Consider the following 18,070-nt stretch of genomic DNA (forward strand, 5'->3'; position numbering starts at 1 on the left):
TTCACAGTTGGGATGAGGTTTTGATGTTGGTGTGCTGTGCCTCTTTTTTTCCACACATAGTGTTGTGTGTTTCTCCCAAACAACTCAACTTTGGTTTCATCTGTCCACAGAATATTTTGCCAGTACTGCTGTGGAACATCCAGGTGCTCTTGTGCAAACTGTAAACGTGCAGCAATGTATTTTTTGGACAGCAGTGGCTTCCTCTGTGGTATCCTCCCATGAAATCCATTCTTGTTTAGTGTTTTACGTATCGTAGATTCGCTAACAGGAATGTTAGCATATGGCCTCATGCACACGACCGTTGTGTGCATCTGCGTTCGTTCCGTCGTTTTTTCACAGTTTAGCGGAGGTCCCATTCATTTCTATGGAGCTGTGAAAAAAAACTGATAGTCTTCCGTTTTTTCTCCGCGTCCGTGATCCGTGATTCCAGTCCGTCAAAAAAAATATAACCTGTCCTATTCTTGTCAGTGGAAAACAGGGGACGGACCCATTCAAGTCAATGGGTCTGTCAAAAAAAACAGATGCACAACTGGTATGTCATCCGTGTCCGCGTCAGGTTTTTTTTCTACAAGACCTTGGTGCAATAAAATTACACTTTTCATTAACCTTCCTTTTTTTTCCCCTGTCAGACAAAAAAAAAGGGAGACACAAGGAAACACAACTGAAGCAAAATCGGACACGGACCACTGAAGCCAAATCCCTGACAGTGAAAAAACACTGTCGTGTGCATGAGGCCTATGCCAGAGACTTTTGTAAGTCTTTAGCTGACACTCTAGGATTCTTCTTCACCTCATTGAGCAGTCTGCGCTGTGCTCTTGCAGTCATCTTTACAGGACGGCCACTCCTAGGGAGAGTAGCAGCAGTGCTGAACTTTCTCCATTTATAGACAATTTGTCTTACCGTGGACTGATGAACAGCAAGGCTTTTGGAGATAATTTTATAACCCTTTCCAGCTTTATGGAAGTCAACAATTCTTAATCGTAGGTCTTCTGAGAGCTCATTTGTGCGAGGCATCATTCACATCAGGCAATGCTTCTTGTGGAAAGCAAACCCAGAACTGGTGTGTGTTTTTTATAGGGCAGGGCAGCTATAACCAAAACCTCCAATCTCATCTCATTGGTTGGACTCCAGTTGGCTGACGCCTCACTCCAATTAGCTCTTGGAGATGTCATTAGTCTAGGGGTTCACATACTTTTTCTACCTGCACTGTGAATGTTTACATGGTGTGTTCAATAAAAACATGGTAACATTTAATTCTTTGTGTGTTATTAGTTTAAGCAGACTGTGATTGTCTATTGTTGTGACTTAGATGAAGATCAGATCACATTTTATGACCAATTTGTTCAGAAATTCATATCATTCCAAAGGGTTCACATACTTTTTCTTGCAACTGTAAGTATTCAGACCCTTTGCTATGACAATTGACATTTAGCTCTGGAGCCTCCCATTTCTCTACATCAGTTTTGAGATGTTTCTACACCTTCATTGGAGTCTCCTGTGGTAAATTAAGGTGTTTGGACATGATTTGGAAAGACACAGCCCTGTCTATATAATGTCTCACAGCTGACAATAGATATCAGAGCAAAAACCAAGACATGGAGGAGGAAAGAACTGCCTGTAGAGCTCAGAGACAGGATTGTGTGGAGGCACAGATCTGGAGAAGGAGACAAAAACATTTCTGCTGCACTGAAAGTTCTCAAAAGCACAGTGGTCTCCATAATTCTTAAATGGAAGAAGTTTAGGGCAACCAGGACTCTTCCTAGAGCTGGCCGCCCGACCAAACTAAGTAATTGGGGGAGAAGGGTCTTGGTAAGAGAGGTGACCAAGATCTGATGGTCGCTCTGGCTGAGTTCCAAAGATTCTTTGTGCAGATGGGATAAACTTCCAGAAGGTCGACCACCACTCCAGCCTCCACTAATCTGGGATTTTTGGCAGTGTGGTCAGAAAGAAGTCTCTCCTTATTAAAAGACACATAAAAAGCCGCCTGGAGTTTATAAAAAGCAACAGAAAGACTCTTAGGCTGTGAGAAAAAAAGATTCTCTGGTCTGATGAAACCAAGATTGAGCTTTTTGGCCTCAATTCTAAGCATCATGTCTGGAGGAAATCAGTTGCGTTTCATCACCTGCCTAATACCATCCCTACAGTGAAGCATGGTGCATCATCATGCTGGGGGAACAGGGAGACTGGTCAGGGTTGAGGGAAAGTTGAATGGAGCAAAGTATAGAGATATTCTTAATGAAAACCTGATCCAGAGCTCTGGACCTCAGACTGGGCAGAAGGTTCACCTTCCAACAAGACGATGATCCTAAGCACACAGCCAAGACAACACAAGAGCGGCTTAGGGCCAACTCTGTGAATGTCTTTGAGTGGCCCAGACAGAGTCTCTGGAGAGACCTGAAAATGGCTGTCCACTGATGGTTCTCATCCAACCTGACAGAGCAGGAGAGGATCTGCAGAAAAGAACGGCAGAAAATTCCCGAATCCAGGTGTGTGAACTTTGTGGCATCATCCCCAAGAAGACTGGAGGCTGTAATCACTGCCAAAGGGGCTTCAACTAAGTCCTGAGTAAAGGGGCTGAAGACTTATATCAATACAAGATTTTTCTCTCATTCTCTTTTAACTTTCTCCTTATGGAGGACTGAGTGCAGAATCAGGGGTAAACTGATAGCACAAGGAGCAACATAACAAAATGTGAAAAAAGTGAAAGGGTCTGAGGACTTTCCCAATGGACTGTATATATGATATTATAACTTTAAGTGCCACGTATATTATCATTAAGATATAATGGCTTACCATAAACCCACGCAATAACCACACACTCCCAGAAGGCTTGCCACAGCAAAGTGATGCCACTCGCGGAATAGTAGTCGAAAAGCTGGAAGACGTACATCCCGCCCTAAAATCATAAAACATACAATACAGAAAATAAAATTACTGAAATACTTAAATATTAATTTATTACAGATATATTCCCAAATATCTTTCATAAGTGGCTTGTCTTGTCTGGGAAATAAAATGTCCGCCGTCCTATTAATATACACAAAACCTGTCCTAATCACACAGCAGCACAAGTTTACTCACGACACTGAGCTAAAGAGCTGCCTCATCCTCCTCTCTGCTCTGCTTGTCAGGGTTTATGATCCTGAATATAGATGATAAGATCTTCAGCTGAATCTCTGTAGGAATGGAGTTCATGAGGAGACATGAAGTACAGAGAGGAGGTGGGGATGTGGTTGATGAGCAGCACTTTTTATACAGTCACCATTATTACAGCCCCACATTACCACAGTCTGTCCTGTCCGTCCTCTCTGTATTTCATGTCTTCTCGTGGACTCCATTCCTCTAAGGATTCAGCTGAAGATTTTAAGTTTGTGCTGTTGTGTGATTAGGACAGGTTTTGTGTGCACTAATAGGACGGCTGCCATTTTATTTCCCCTGATAATTGCTCCCCAGACAAAATGCACCATTATAACTAACAAAAGGTATCTGGGAATATATTTATACTAAAGTAATATTTAAGTGTTGCACTTGCACCCTGAAAAGTTATGTTAGACAAATTTTTTTGGGAATTTTTGGAGAATCTTTTTAAATTTTTCCATGTCATTAACTATTTAAAAAAAAAATAAGTATACAATCCTGCAGTTTTCACACTGGCCACTAGGCCTAAAATATATTGAACTGTCTTTTTAGAGCAGCTACATGGGCACAAAGGAGAAGAAGCTGAACCCATTGACTTAGGCTACTTTCACACTGGCGTTTTGGCTTTCCATCTGTGAGATCCGTTCAGGGCTCTCACAAGAGGTCCAAAACGGATCAGTTTTGCCCTAATGCATTCTGAATGGAAAAGGATCCGCTCAGAATGCATCAGTTTGCCTCCGTTCCGTCTCCATTTCGCTCTGGAGGCTGCCTGCAGCGTTTTGGTGTCCGTCTGACAAAACTGAGCCAAACGGATCCGTTCTGACGCACAATGTAAGTCAATGGGGATGGATCCGTTTTATCTGACACATTTTGTCACCATAGAGAACGGATCCGTCCTTCATTGACTTTCAATGGTGTTCAAGACGGATCCGTCTTGGCTTTGTTAAAGATAATACAAACGGATCCGTTCTGAACGGATGCAGACGGTTGTATTATCTGAACGGATCCGCAATAGAGGTGTTACCTGTCATTGTAATTCTACCTGTGGCGATACCAAGATAGCTACTGAAAAGTTACCTGTACAGAACAGGAAATCATGACCTGCTATTAGGCTTAGTGGCCAGAGCAAAATATGTAGTTTTATATACATTTTTTTAATTAAATATTTAAAAAAATTAGAAACAACTCACCAAAAATTCAACACAAAAACGAGATTTAAACAATAAGTCATTTTCTGATGACAGATTCCCTTTATAAGGCCTCACTTGGGGCCTTTCAGATTGGTTACTCTATGTTTGCATATTCCCAAACCCTTGATATACATGAAGCAAACACTACTTTTTGGCATCACTCAAAGTTCCCAATTTTTAATAGTTGCTCAGGGGCGGACTCTGTTCTTCATCCAGCCCCTGAAGAACTAGGAAACTCAGTATGTTGTTGGTGTTGGGAAGTATTTTAGAATAATTTGCGCTGTAGGCTATGACTACTTTTGACAAGCTCTAAACAATACTCACATTTGAATAGTAATATAATTGTATGGCAGACCATGAAATTCTTATTCTTGTTCTCATTCACTTGAGACCTACAGGGCCACACAGACTGGTTACTGTATGTTTGCATATTGTTACACCCCTGACATAGAACAAACCAACAGTACTTTCTGGCATCACTCACAGCCCCCAGTTTCCTAATATTGAGATGGCTGCTTGGGGCGGACTCTCTTCTAGGTCCAACCCCTGCAGAATTAACAATATCTGGAAGTGGGTGAAGTTCGGAAGTACTATAAAATATATGTGTTGCAGGTTTTGAGGACTCACATTTGAATAGTAATAAAATTGTACTGCACACCATGAAATTCTCAGTGTTCTCATTTACTTGGGATCTACAGAGCCCATGCAGATTGGTTATTCTATGTTTGTATATTCGTATACCACTAACATAGGTCCAATGAACACTACTTTCTGGCCCTCCTCAAAGCCTTAATTTTGATATGGTTGTTTGGGGGCAGGCTCATTTCTTGAGCCAGCCCTAGAAGAACTAAGACCCTCAGGAAGTGAAGATCCAGAAAGTCTTTCACCTTGAACAGTAGGTTAATCTATCTGTTTCTTACCTCAGTCACCATGGAGAGGTCAATTATGAAACACAGAAGGCAGCAGAGTGCAGCGGTGACCTCCCTGCGCACAAAGCCATTAATTGGTTGTGGAAATAAATCTAGGATCCCGGTAATGAATCCCTCGACCCCCACAAACTGTTCAGAAACGAGAAGAGAAGAAGCAAGTAAGAAGACGGGCAACACGTGTGCCAAGAAGAAGATGAACATACTAAGATCATCTGACACCCCTTTGCCCATACCCTTCACACCATTGGCCAACTTGGCTTCCTCCCGTTTTCACCTCCACCTCTGCCCTGTATGCCTCTGCCCTGAAGGTGCCGTTCCCTGTCTCAGGCCCAAGTAAGAGAAGAGGAAGGTGATGACGAGGGGGACAGCTGTCCTGTTGGAAGTGGAGGGCAGGTCCTGCTCAGCACTTGGAGATATCACGACAAAAACAAGACATTGCTCTTGGGTGCCAAAATACGACCAGAGCATCCCAATAATAATAAAAACATATATAATCAATACTGCTAGTAACTGGATGAGGGCTGGATTTCCCATCTCAGGACCATTGACCCTGGTCAACATAGGTAGACATTGTCTACATCAAACGCAGAAGGACCCAGAAGGGATCTAGAAAAATTTTTGAGAGTTTTTTTGTATAATTGGCCTCAGGTGCAAATACAACCAATGGCCCTCTGGTGGGACGCATTAGCTTTCCATGGGAAATCCGGCCCAGAACCATAAAACATTTTTAGAAATTTTAAAGATGTTTTTTACATTTACCTTAACTACATCCCTCAAAGACATTACCTAGAATCCTTTGGGATTACCTGACTGTCAAGACCAAGGACCAATAGCATAAAGAAGAACAAGGCGGCCCAGATCGGAGCAAATGGCATCAATGTCACAGCCTTTGGATATGCAATAAAGGCCAGTCCCGGACCTAAACACAAAACATCAGGTTATACAATATCTCTTAGTGAATAGCGCCTTAGATCCCTTGCTGTCTCTTATCACCTGGATAAGCGGTGTACACAGTTCATCCCAGCAGGGAAAATGATAGACCCAACCCCCCCTTCCAGCAATCATAAGACCCTTATGAAATGTGGCTACTGGTAGGAAGGCTTTATGTTCTTATTCTGTACTCACCAGACTCTGCAACCTTTGATATGTCCACTCCCTGCTCTGATGCCATGAAACCAAGGACAGAGAAAACCACAAAACCAGCAAAGAAGCTTGTGGCGCTGTTTATGGCAGCCAAAATATAAGCGTCCCTGTAGGGAGGAACATCAATAACCAAAATTACACAGATATTCCAATTCAATTAGGAAGTTACTATAAATTCACATCAAAACACTTGTACATAGGAGCAGTATTATAGTAGTTATATTCTTGTACATGAGAGGCAGTATTATAGTAGTTATATTCTTGTACATAGGAGCAGTATTATAGTAGTTATATTCTTGTACATAGGAGCAGTATTATAGTAGTTATATTCTTGTACATAGGAGCAGTATTATAGTAGTTATATTCTTGTACATAGGAGGCAGTATTATAGTAGTTATATTCTTGTACATAGGAGCAGTATTATAGTAGTTATAATATTATACATAGGAGGCAGTATTATAGTAGTTATAATATTGTACATAGGAGCAGTATTATAGTAGTTATATTCTAGTACATAGGAGCAGTATTATAGTAGTTATATTATTATACATAGGAGGCAGTATTCTAGTAGTTATATTCTTGTACATAGGAGCTGTATTATAGTAGTTATATTCTTGTACATAGGAGGCAGTATTCTAGTAGTTATATTCTTGTACATAGGAGCTGTATTATAGTAGTTATATTCTTGTACATAGGAGCAGTATTATAGTAGTTATGATTTTGTACATAGGAGACAGTATTATAGTAGTTATATTCTTGTACATAGGAGCAGTATTATAGTAGTTATGATTTTGTACATAGGAGACAGTATTATAGTAGTTATATTCTTGTACATAAGAGCGGTATTATAGTAGTTATATTCTTGTACATAAGAGCGGTATTATAGTAGTTATATTCTTAACCAAATTTCTTTTTATTCAAAGAATAAAGTACATCTTACAATCACATACCATCGTAGTATTGATGAAAAGGTATTATTACAAACCTTCTATGGAAGTGACAATAATTGCATATCAGTGCAGCATATGGTATCTAAGATGAAGCCAAAAATGTAACAGACAATAAAAGTATAAAACAAAGGAGAGGAAAGAAGGGGTAGGGAGGGGACAGGGGGGGGGGGGGATGTTAAGAGTTTTTCCAACTCCGTCAAGTAAACCTTCTATAATTCTTCCAAGGTGACCAGATTTTAAGAAAGCGGGAACGTGTGTAGGATTCCCAATGGGCCAGCTCTTCAAATCTATAGATCTGATCCACCTTGTCTCTCCACATCGAAACAGTAGGAGGTTCAGCCTCTTTCCAAAGCAGCGGAATCAGCAATCTCGCCGCCGTGATGAGCATAGTGGGGAGATCAGATCTACAGGGAGACAGCGAGTCATTGGGGCACCAAAGTAAGATCAGTTTGGGATCCAGCTTAACCTGCGTAACACATACCTCATTGATCAATGCTTCTATGTTTGACCAGAAAGCTTTGATCCTCTCACAATGCCACCAAATGTGTGACAGGGAGCCTGTATCCTTTTTACACCTACAACACTCACTTGGAATGTCTGCATTAAGCCTATGCAGAAACTCTGGGGATTTGTACCACCTGGTGAGTAGCTTATATGAGTTCTCTTGTATTCTAATACAACGGCTAAAGCCGTGAGAATGTGAAAGGACAAAAGTCTTTTCCGGTTCTGAAAGGCGGATGGACAGTTCTCTTTCCCACGAATTGAGGAAGTGTAGCTCAGGAGGGGAGGATGAGAGTAATTTTTTATATATGGTAGACAGCGGTTTAGGGATCTTACGGGTGTCTGATAGTCTTTTATCCAACCAAGAAGAAGGACTAGAGGTAGTTGGGGGTGGTAGTTTGATCAATTTAATATCCTTGTGCAGGGCAAATCCCTGGAGGAAAGGAGCATTTTTGATTTTGGGGTCATTCAAGACTAGGGTCCAATCCAGGTTCCCATCTGGGGTCCGGATCTCACTTAAAGGAATCTCAGCTAAAAGAGGCCAAATGCCTAAGGGCTTCTTAGCGTCCGGGTGAATGTAAAACTGCAAGGAGGAGAGTGGAGTGCCTGGTATTGGAAATGTAAGCACCTTGGCTTTAAATTGCTTGGCCCATTCAACCAATAGGCTCTTCCAAAGGGGTGATAAGGAGGAACTACCTGGAGAACAGGGGGATAGCCCCCAAAGGATTAGCTTCATTTTGGTGGAAAGCAGAGAGCGCTCTAGGCGCACATATGGAGCACTATAGGTGTTATTGAGGAGGGATAGACCTCGGAATAATTGAAAGGCCGCATAGTAGGAGCGCATGTCAGGCAGACCAAAACCGCCAAACCTCTTCTCTCTGGTCAACACCGAATAGGCAATTCCTGAGGGTTTATTTCCCCACAAAAAGAGAAAAAACGCGGCGAATGTCAACAAAAAATGAGTGCGGCAGCCAAATAGGCAAAACCTGAAGTAGGTACAGAAATTTAGCGGCTATAAAGGTCTTGAGGTAGTTCCTATTTCCACACCAAGAGATGAACGGAAGTTTAATAAATGAAAATGTTTCCTAACTGATGAGAGTAAGGGGGCATAATTAAGATCAAACAAGTCCTTTGTTTGAGCCGGGATGTGTACTCCTAAAAATACTATATCTTTTGTAGCCCAGTGAAAGGGGGTAGTTCTTTGAAGGGTCTCTTTTACCGAGTCCGGACAGGTGACATTAAGGGCCATTGACTTACTATAGTTGATTTTAAAGTTAGAAACATAGCCAAACTCCTCAAAAAGAGACAAAAGCCTAGGGAAGGATGTTTCGGGATTAGATGTCATTATAAGTAGGTCATCTGCAAATGCGGCTGTCAAGTGGGTCTGAGAATTTATGGTAAGGCCCCTAACAGCAGGGTCCTGACGGATGTTACACAGCAAAGTCTCCATCACTATGACGAATAAAGACGGTGAAAGAGGACATCCCTGCCTCGTCCCATTAGAGATGGAAAAAGAGGGGGAAAGCATACCATTTATTTTGAGTTTGGCAGACGGGGCCGAGTACAGAGTAAAGATCGCAGATATGAACGAGTCTGGAAAACCAAACCTCGACAGGGCCTGCGACATATAATGCCATCTGACCCTGTCGAAGGCCTTCTCTGCGTCCGTGCTCAACAAGGCCAAAGGTGTAGATGAGCTTCTAGCCCAGTCCATAAGATGGAGCAGGCGTATCGTGTTCTCACAGCACTGTCTGCCCCGCACAAATCCCACTTGCTCGCCATCAATAAGATCCGGCAGGATCAGCTGAATACGCTGTGCTAATATTTTGGCCCACCACTTGACATCCGCATTTAGCAGTGAGATAGGGCAGTAGCTGCCACATTGGAGGGGGTCTTTGTTTTCTTTGTGGATTATAGTTATGTGAGCTTCTAATGTTTGGGTGGGCAGAGATCCTCCAGACAGGAGAAAGTTACAGAGTGTCTGAAAATGAGGGGTCAGGATATCCCTAAAGGCCTTATAATACGATATGGGAAGTCCATCTGGACCTGGGCTTTTACCTGATGGGATGGAGGATAGGACCTTGTCAATCTCTTCTCTAGATACAGGGGCGACTAGCTGAGAGGCCTGGAGGGGGCTAATGGAGGGGAGCTGTAGAGTTGATAGGAACTCATCTGTGGCCTGCTCAACCGAAGTGGAACCAGGGCGGTCTGGGATGGGGAGGTTATAGTAGTTATATTCTTGTACACAGGAGCAGTATTATAGTAGTTATATTCTTGTACATAAGAGCGGTATTATAGTAGTTATATTCTTGTACATAGGGGCAGTATTATAGTAGTTATATTATTATACATAGGAGCAGCATTATAGCATTTATGATTTTGTACATAGGAGCAGTATTATAGTAGTTATATTCTTGTACATAGGAGCAGTATTATAGTAGTTATATTCTTGTACATAGGAGCAGTATTATAGTAGGTATATTCTTGTACATATGAGCAGTATTATAGTAGTTATATTCTTGTACATAGGGGCAGTATTATAGTAGTTATATTATTATACATAGGAGCAGCATTATAGCATTTATGATTTTGTACATAGGAGCAGTATTATAGTAGTTATGATTTTGTACATGGGGAGCAGTCACCTTTTTGGCCATAATTTAGCCCAGATCAGTTATTCAGTCTCTTCCTCCATTACTTTTGACCATACATTTCATATTTATAATAAAGTCTTGAAAGAAAGTGCAGCGAGTTTTCCTCGAGGAATCATGAGTAATAGATGACAGATCACCCACAATGAGGTCTGCCAGCATGTACAGGGGATGTGTCTGGAAGGTCGTTCTGCCCTGACTGTAAGAATGTATACCATACAACGTGACATTTCTGTGGCTGGTGAATGGGGACACGTCACATAAGATATTGCAGATAAGAAAATGCTGACTGTGATGTTTCTTCCATAATTCCGGGGAAGCTCACCTGTAGCAGTTATTGTGAAATCTGTTGTAGCTGCCCAGAGCTGTTAATGCCCCTAAACCGATAGCATAAGAAAAGAAGATCTGTGTTCCAGCATCAATCCATACCTGGAGGAAAAAGACAGCGAATCTGCAGTAAATCAGGATAAATTAGATCAGACATGAGCCAGCGGCAGGAAAGGGAGCAGACACAAGGTGTGCAGGATTTCTATGCAGTAAAAGTACAGCCCAATTTTTGGTGAGACGTCTCCCAGTTCTCAGACACAGGATTTGTTTTAGAAAATATGGGGCTGTGGGCCCAAATAACACTGCCATAGAGAATCCCAATAATATTATCATAATGGTGTTCATACTGTGAAATAAATTTCCTGTCCAACTGCTGAGGGCAATCTAAGAAATTATGGACCTTAGTTTTCACTATGTACATACATTACATTACCTATCCTGTCCTGATCCTGAGTTACATCCTGTATTATACTCCAGAGCTGCACTCACTATTCTGCTGGTGCAGTCACTGTGTACATACATTACAATACTTATCCTGTACTGATCCTGGGTTACATCCTGTATTATACCACAGAGCTGCACTCACTATTCTGCTGGTGCAGTCACTGTGTACATACATTACATTACTTATCCTGTACTGATCCTGAGTTACATCCTGTATTATACTCCAGAGCTGCACTCACTATTCTGCAGGTGCAGTCACTGTGTACATACATTACATTACTTATCCTGTACTGATCCTGAGTTACATCCTGTATTATACCACAGAGCTGCACTCACTATTCTGCTGGTGCAGTCACTGTGTACATACATTACTTATCCTGTACTGATCCTGAGTTACATCCTGTATTATACTCCAGAGCTGCACTCACTATTCTGCTGGTGCAGTCACTGTATACATACATTACATTACTTATCCTGTACTGATCCTGAGTTACATCCTGTATTATACTCCAGAGCTACACTCACTATTCTGCTGGTGCAGTCACTGTGTACATACATTACTTATCCTGAGTTACATCCTGTATTATACTCCAGAGCTGCACTCACTATTCTGCTGGTGGAGTCACTTTGTACATACATTACATTACATATCCAGTACTGATCCTGAGTTACATCCTGTATTATACTCCACAGCTGCACTCACTATTCTGCTGGTGCAGTCACTGTGTACATACATTACTTATCCTGTACTGATCCTGAGTTACATCCTGTATTATACTCCAGAGCTGCACTCACTATTCTGCTGGTGGAGTCACTGTGTACATACATTACATTACTTATCCTGTACTGATCCTCAGTTACATCCTGTATTATACTCCAGAGCTGCACTCACTATTCTGCTGGTGCAGTCACTGTGTACATACATTACTTATCCTGTACTGATCCTGAGTTGCATCCTGTATTACACTCCAGAGCTGCACTCTCTATTTACACTGTGCCTATAGTAAGTGGTCAGTACTGTATATTCCTCTTTGGAGCTTCTTGTTTCTCACCTGAGCTTCAGCCAGCTTAGACCAGTTCGGTTTTAGATAGTAGACAATGCCGTCCAGAGCCCCCGGCAGAGTGACCCCATGAGCTAAGAGGATAATCAGAACCACATACGGAAACAGAGCTGTGAAGTAGACCACCTGCAACAGAAAGCTTGGGTTTCATTCAAGAGCATTTCCATTTATACACAAGAAGCCCTCATGGCAGGAATCACAGCTCCCAGAGGCTCATCTCACCCAGCTTTCCCGGTCTCCTAAATGGAAAATCTGTGCAGTGATGCTGCAACATAGAACATGGAGCTGCAGTGGAGGCCATAATGTTAATTGTCACAGCTTTTCCAGAAAACTATGGCAAAAAGAAAATTCAATGACATGGAGCATTCACTGAGGAAAGTCCAGGTTTTGCAGTAGTCAGTCAGTGGAAAGAAAAGCATGCCTGCGAGCAACCTGCAGCATCTGGCGCCGGCATCTGTGCGCCAAGCAAGGTGCATTGCTGACATGGTAGTGTAAGTTGTGTTAATTAACACTTCACGGTATCTGCATCATTTTGGTAATAGATGGTACCTACCCATATACTGTAGGTAGCCCCTTCCCCGATACCCACTGTGGATCATGGCAAAGCCAAGTGCATTGAGCCTGAACGGCCCAACAAGTCTCTTTTACGGACCAATAGGTACTTTTTGTGCCACCATATGGTGTGTTATTTCTAAGGGGAAAAAAAGTGCCTTAAAAGGGTTTTCCTCTGGATAGGTTATCAGTATCTGATGGGTGGGGGTACGACACCCAGGACCCCACCGATTAGCTGTTTGAGAAGGCAGCGGCGCTTACAGTAGAGCTGCCGCCATATTGCAGCTTTGCCTAGGCCAGTGACATCACGTTCATTGGACACGTGGCCTAAGCACAACTCAGTCCCATTGACGTGAATGGGGCTGAGCTGCGATATCAAGCACGGCCACTATACAATGGACGGCGCTGTGCTTGGTGAGCAGGGAGAAGGTGCGGTGCTACTGCAAGTGCAGGGTCATCCTCGAACAGCTGATCTGCGGGGGTCCCGGTTGTCAGACCCCACAGATCAGATACTGATGACCCATCCAGAGGAGAGAACGTCACCATAAAAGTCTAAGAAAACCCCTTTAAGGAAGCACCATATGAAGCGCCTACGGGTTTGGAGAATATGGTGCCTTATAACAATCTATAGGGACTCTGTCCATGCCCAATGCGTTTCTATGTGCATGAGCTCTTAACTGGGTTTACTGGGACTTAAAGAGGACCTGTAACTTCTCCTGATATGTCTGTTTTAGTAACTACTTGTGCAGTGAGCCCTTCCGGAGCCGGTGTAGAGGATGGGAGTGGTAGTAGCCCTGATGAGATGTTGTCTCACGGTGTACTCCCTCAGGCCATCGCTCCCTAGGGGTCAGTGCAGTGAAAGAGTAGTTTGAAGAATCAGGCCAGAAGTGAACGTCGAACAGTCTCTCTTTACAGAATATAACTTGTGGCACATCCAGCAGCGATAAATACAAAGTGCAGTTTCTCTGGCACCAGATAAGGAGGTATGGTGGCCGGTTGTATGGCATTAGGTTGGCACTAGCAAACATTTTTGGATATAGGTGTCCTACAGGTGTAATACAGGCTTGGCCTTGCGATGGTTCAGGTAGGTGGTGGTGTCTGAACTATAACCCTTCACCTGCAGCAGTGTCTGTAGAGCTGCATTTTGCTGATCACTCTGCTGTCTTGTCGCACTGATGCTTTATTGAATTTTGCCGATCTTTCTAGAGTTGTGGTCTCACAGGAGAATAAGATATGGTTCCCGACTTTCCCTCAGGAGTGTTGGTCTCTCAGGGGAAAAGGATATGGTTGGCGGGAGTAGAAGCTCTGACATGTGCTTCCTCACTCCCCTACTCTACCGGAACTCTCTCTCCTCTCTGTAGCTGGACCGGAACTCCTCATAAGAATAGATACATGGGGAATGCAGGTAGCTAGAAAAACACACATGTCAGGAGAGGTGACAGGTCCTCCTTAAGTATTGATAACCTATTCTCAGGATAGGTAATCAATATCAGATTAGTGGGGGCCCGACTCCTGACATCCCCACCAATCAGCTGTTTGAAGGGGCTGGGGAGCTCAGGCCTATGATGTCACGTGCCCTTTATGGAGCTCAGTCCCGTTAATAAAGTGAAAGGGATTGAGCTGCAATACCCAGCACCGCCACTATACAATGTACTGCGCTGTGCTTGTTACACTCCGCAGCGCTTCTAGAAGTGAAAGCTGATCGGCGGACCCTCACCGATCTGATATTCATGAGCAGTCCTGAGGTTAGGCCATCAATGTTTAACCCCTTTAAGGCTTCAGGGACTGTATCCTGGCAAGAGAAGTGACAAGTGGATTTAGCAGGGTAGGGGCACAGTATTACACTGCTTGAACTTGGTCCTTGCTGATTGGCATCGAGCATCCAGATCCCGTGCCTCCTGGGTGGCATTGGCCTTTTAATACCAAGTACTCCAGCTTCATGTGTTCGTTGCACCGGGTCGTTCCGTGCGCTCCAGATGCCGGTTCCACGTCTGTCTCTAAGCCGCGGCTTTCCTTCTTGCTGCCCTGTGCTCGGTCCTTTGATAAAGCCATTAGTATGGGAGGGAGGCTGCGGAGATTACACGGCGACGCTGTCTGATTAATCCCCCTGTCCTGTGCAATCAGCCGTGTGGGAAGGAGAAGTGGAGACGAGGAAGACACGTGAGCCACATGACAATCAGCGCTGAGAGCTGCGAATCTTCCCCTCGGGGACTCGAAGGAACAGTAAGGGACGGGGACTTCATTATTGTGCGGTTGCTTATCAAGCTGTTCCCGTCATGATGATGAGGTACCGGCCTAGTATCGCTCAGAAACAGGTAGCAGCGAAACATCCATTAAACAAGAATATGCTTAGTGACCGCCCCTCCTCCGTCCATCCATGTCATCACTGGGGTGCCTGTTCTTGCAAAGTCACAAGTTGTCACCCAATATTAGCTTAAAGGGCATCTGTCAGCAGTTTTGTACCTATGACACCGGCTGACCTGTTACATGTGCGCCTGGCAGCTGAAGGCATCTGTGTTGGTCCCATGTTCATATGTGCCCGCATTACTGAGAAAAATGATGTTTTAATATATGCAAATTAGCCTCTAGGAGCAACGGGGGCGTCGCCATTACACCTAGAGGCTCTGCTCTCTCTGCAACTGCCGCGCCCTCTGTACTTTGATTGGCAGGTGTGATGGTGATTTCACTGTCTGGTCCTGTCAATCAAAGTGCAGAGGGCGCAGCAGTTGCAGAGAGAGCAGAGCCTCTAGGTGTAACGGTAACGCCCACGTTGCTCCTAGAGGCTCATTTGCATATATTAAAACATTATTTTTCTCAGCAATGCGGGCACATAGGAACACGGGACCAACACAGATGCCTTCAGCTGCCAAGCGCACATGTAACAGGTCAGCCAGTGTCATAGCCACAAATCTTCTCACACATGCCCTTTAAATGCTGCCGTCATAGTTTTCATTGCTAGTCCTGATTTCTAATATACTATGGGGCACATTTATTAAGACCGGCTTTTTAGATCCCTGCACTGCGCTGGCGGTGGATCCGCCGGAGGTATGAAGAGGCACCAGGCGTCTTCATAACTTCGGTGGATCCAGCACCGCGTCTATATGTAAGACAGCTTCCTAGCTGGCTTACATGTAGACCATTTTCTACACCTAAAACAGGTGTAGAAAATGGTCAATGAGACTGGCCTGCTGACCCACCCCCGCCCATGCCCATGTTTTTTAGACCTGGCGTGAGCGGGGGAAAGTCGCAGATTGCGGCGCAATGGACCTTTGCAATCTGTGCAAGAAATATGCCTAATTTAGACATATTTCTGTTTGATAAATGACCCCCTATGTGTCTCAATTCTTCTCCATTTTCAAGATCTCTGCTTGCTTCAGATCTCTGTATGCTTCAGTGAATAGAACGTTTCATGAAGAGGGTTTCAGATGATTTTTTTCCCCCTGGTTCCATATTTCCTTCTTCTAGGGGAAGAATATCTTTGTTCGCCAGCACATGGAGGGAGCCATACAGCCGCCATAGGACAGAGCGATGTGCGTGAGCCCTGATCAAAATAAACTAATCTTGGTGCACAGCTTGTTACAATGTATCAGAGGTTGCTGTTGTAACATGCCATGCGCCTGGTCCAGCTATGGCCCAGCGGGATGCACATGGCAGGCCACGCCCACTAATATTATATGTGATCAATGGCTGGCGAGAGTGGTCGTGGTCCACCTGCACTGATACATTATAACCAGGTCCCTATCTCCTATATTTTGAACCCCTTTCCACCATTCAGTCGATTGTTCACACAGTATTGGGTAAGAGGCATCTTTGCAATCTTCGATGGCTTCTTACCTTTCCTGTTGACTTTACTCCTTTCCAGATGCAGAAATAGACAATAATCCAGGTGGCCAGCAGGCAAAGTATCATCTGCCAGTTTAACTGCCCAGGCTCATCGAGGCCACTGGAGATCTGCAGCACCTTATTTCTGCCAAAGAGACCAACGTGTAAAACATGTGAGGAAACTACTATAATACTGCCTCCTATGTACAAGAATATAACTACTATAATACTGCCTCCTATGTACAAGAATATAGCTACTATAATACTGCTCCTATGTACAAGAATATAACTACTATAATATTGCTCCTATGTACAAGAATATAACTACTATAATACTGCCTCCTATGTACAAGAATATAACTACTATAATACTGCCTCCTATGTACAAGAATATAACTACTATAATACTGCCTCCTATGTACAAGAATATAACTCTTATAATACTGCTCCTATGTACAGGAATATAACTACTATAATACTGCTCCTATGTACAAGAATATAACTACTATAATACTGCTCCTATGTACAAGAATATAACTACTATAATACTGCCTCCTATGTACAAGAATATAACTACTATAATACTGCCTCCTATGTACAAGAATATAACTACTATAATACTGCTCCTATGTACAAGAATATAACTACTATAATACTGCCTCCTATGTACAAGAATTTAACTACTATAATACTGCCTCCTATGTACAAGAATATAACTACTATAATACTGCCTCCTATGTACAAGAATATAACTACTATAATACTGCTCCTATGTACAAGAATATAACTACTATAATACTGCCTCTAATGTACAAGAATATAACTACTATAATACTGCCTCCTATGTATAAGAATATTACTACTATAATACTGCTCCTATGTACAAGAATATAACTACTATAATATTGCCTCCTATGTACAAGAATTTAACTACTATAATATACGTGCTCCTATGTACAAGAATATAACTACTATAATACTGCCTCCTATGTACAAGAATATAACTACTATAATACTGCCTCCTATGTACAAGAACATAACTACTATAATACTGCCTCCTATGTACAAGAATATAACTACTATAATACTGCCTCCTATGTACAAGAATATAACTACTATAATGCTGCTCCTATGTACAAGAATATAACTACTATAATACTGCCTCCTATGTACAAGAATATAACTACTATAATACTGCCTCCTATGTACAAGAATATAACTACTATAATACTGCCTCCTATGTACAAGAACATAACTACTATAATACTGCCTCCTATGTACAAGAATATAACTACTATAATACTGCTCCTATGTACAAGAATATAACTACTATAATACTGCTCCTATGTACAAGAATATAAC

General features: G+C 42.8%; 1 protein-coding gene across 2 annotated transcripts in view; it reads right to left on the minus strand.

The window, feature by feature from the left end:
- The window catches only part of LOC120978498 (sodium- and chloride-dependent creatine transporter 1-like), a 90,533-nt gene that overhangs the window by 9,860 nt on the left and 62,603 nt on the right, over positions 1–18,070 (minus strand). For both annotated transcript variants that reach the window (XM_040406664.1, XM_040406665.1), the window contains exons 5-11: positions 16,721–16,853; positions 12,326–12,460; positions 10,828–10,931; positions 6,383–6,507; positions 6,064–6,176; positions 5,249–5,386; positions 2,794–2,896 (exon numbers count right to left, since the gene is read on the minus strand). In XM_040406664.1, the coding sequence (XP_040262598.1) occupies positions 2,794–2,896; positions 5,249–5,386; positions 6,064–6,176; positions 6,383–6,507; positions 10,828–10,931; positions 12,326–12,460; positions 16,721–16,853 (851 nt within the window). The remainder of the gene's footprint in view (positions 1–2,793; positions 2,897–5,248; positions 5,387–6,063; positions 6,177–6,382; positions 6,508–10,827; positions 10,932–12,325; positions 12,461–16,720; positions 16,854–18,070) is intronic.

The sequence above is a fragment of the Bufo bufo genome, chromosome 9 (assembly GCF_905171765.1).
Source record: "Bufo bufo chromosome 9, aBufBuf1.1, whole genome shotgun sequence".
Lineage (NCBI taxonomy): Eukaryota > Metazoa > Chordata > Amphibia > Anura > Bufonidae > Bufo > Bufo bufo.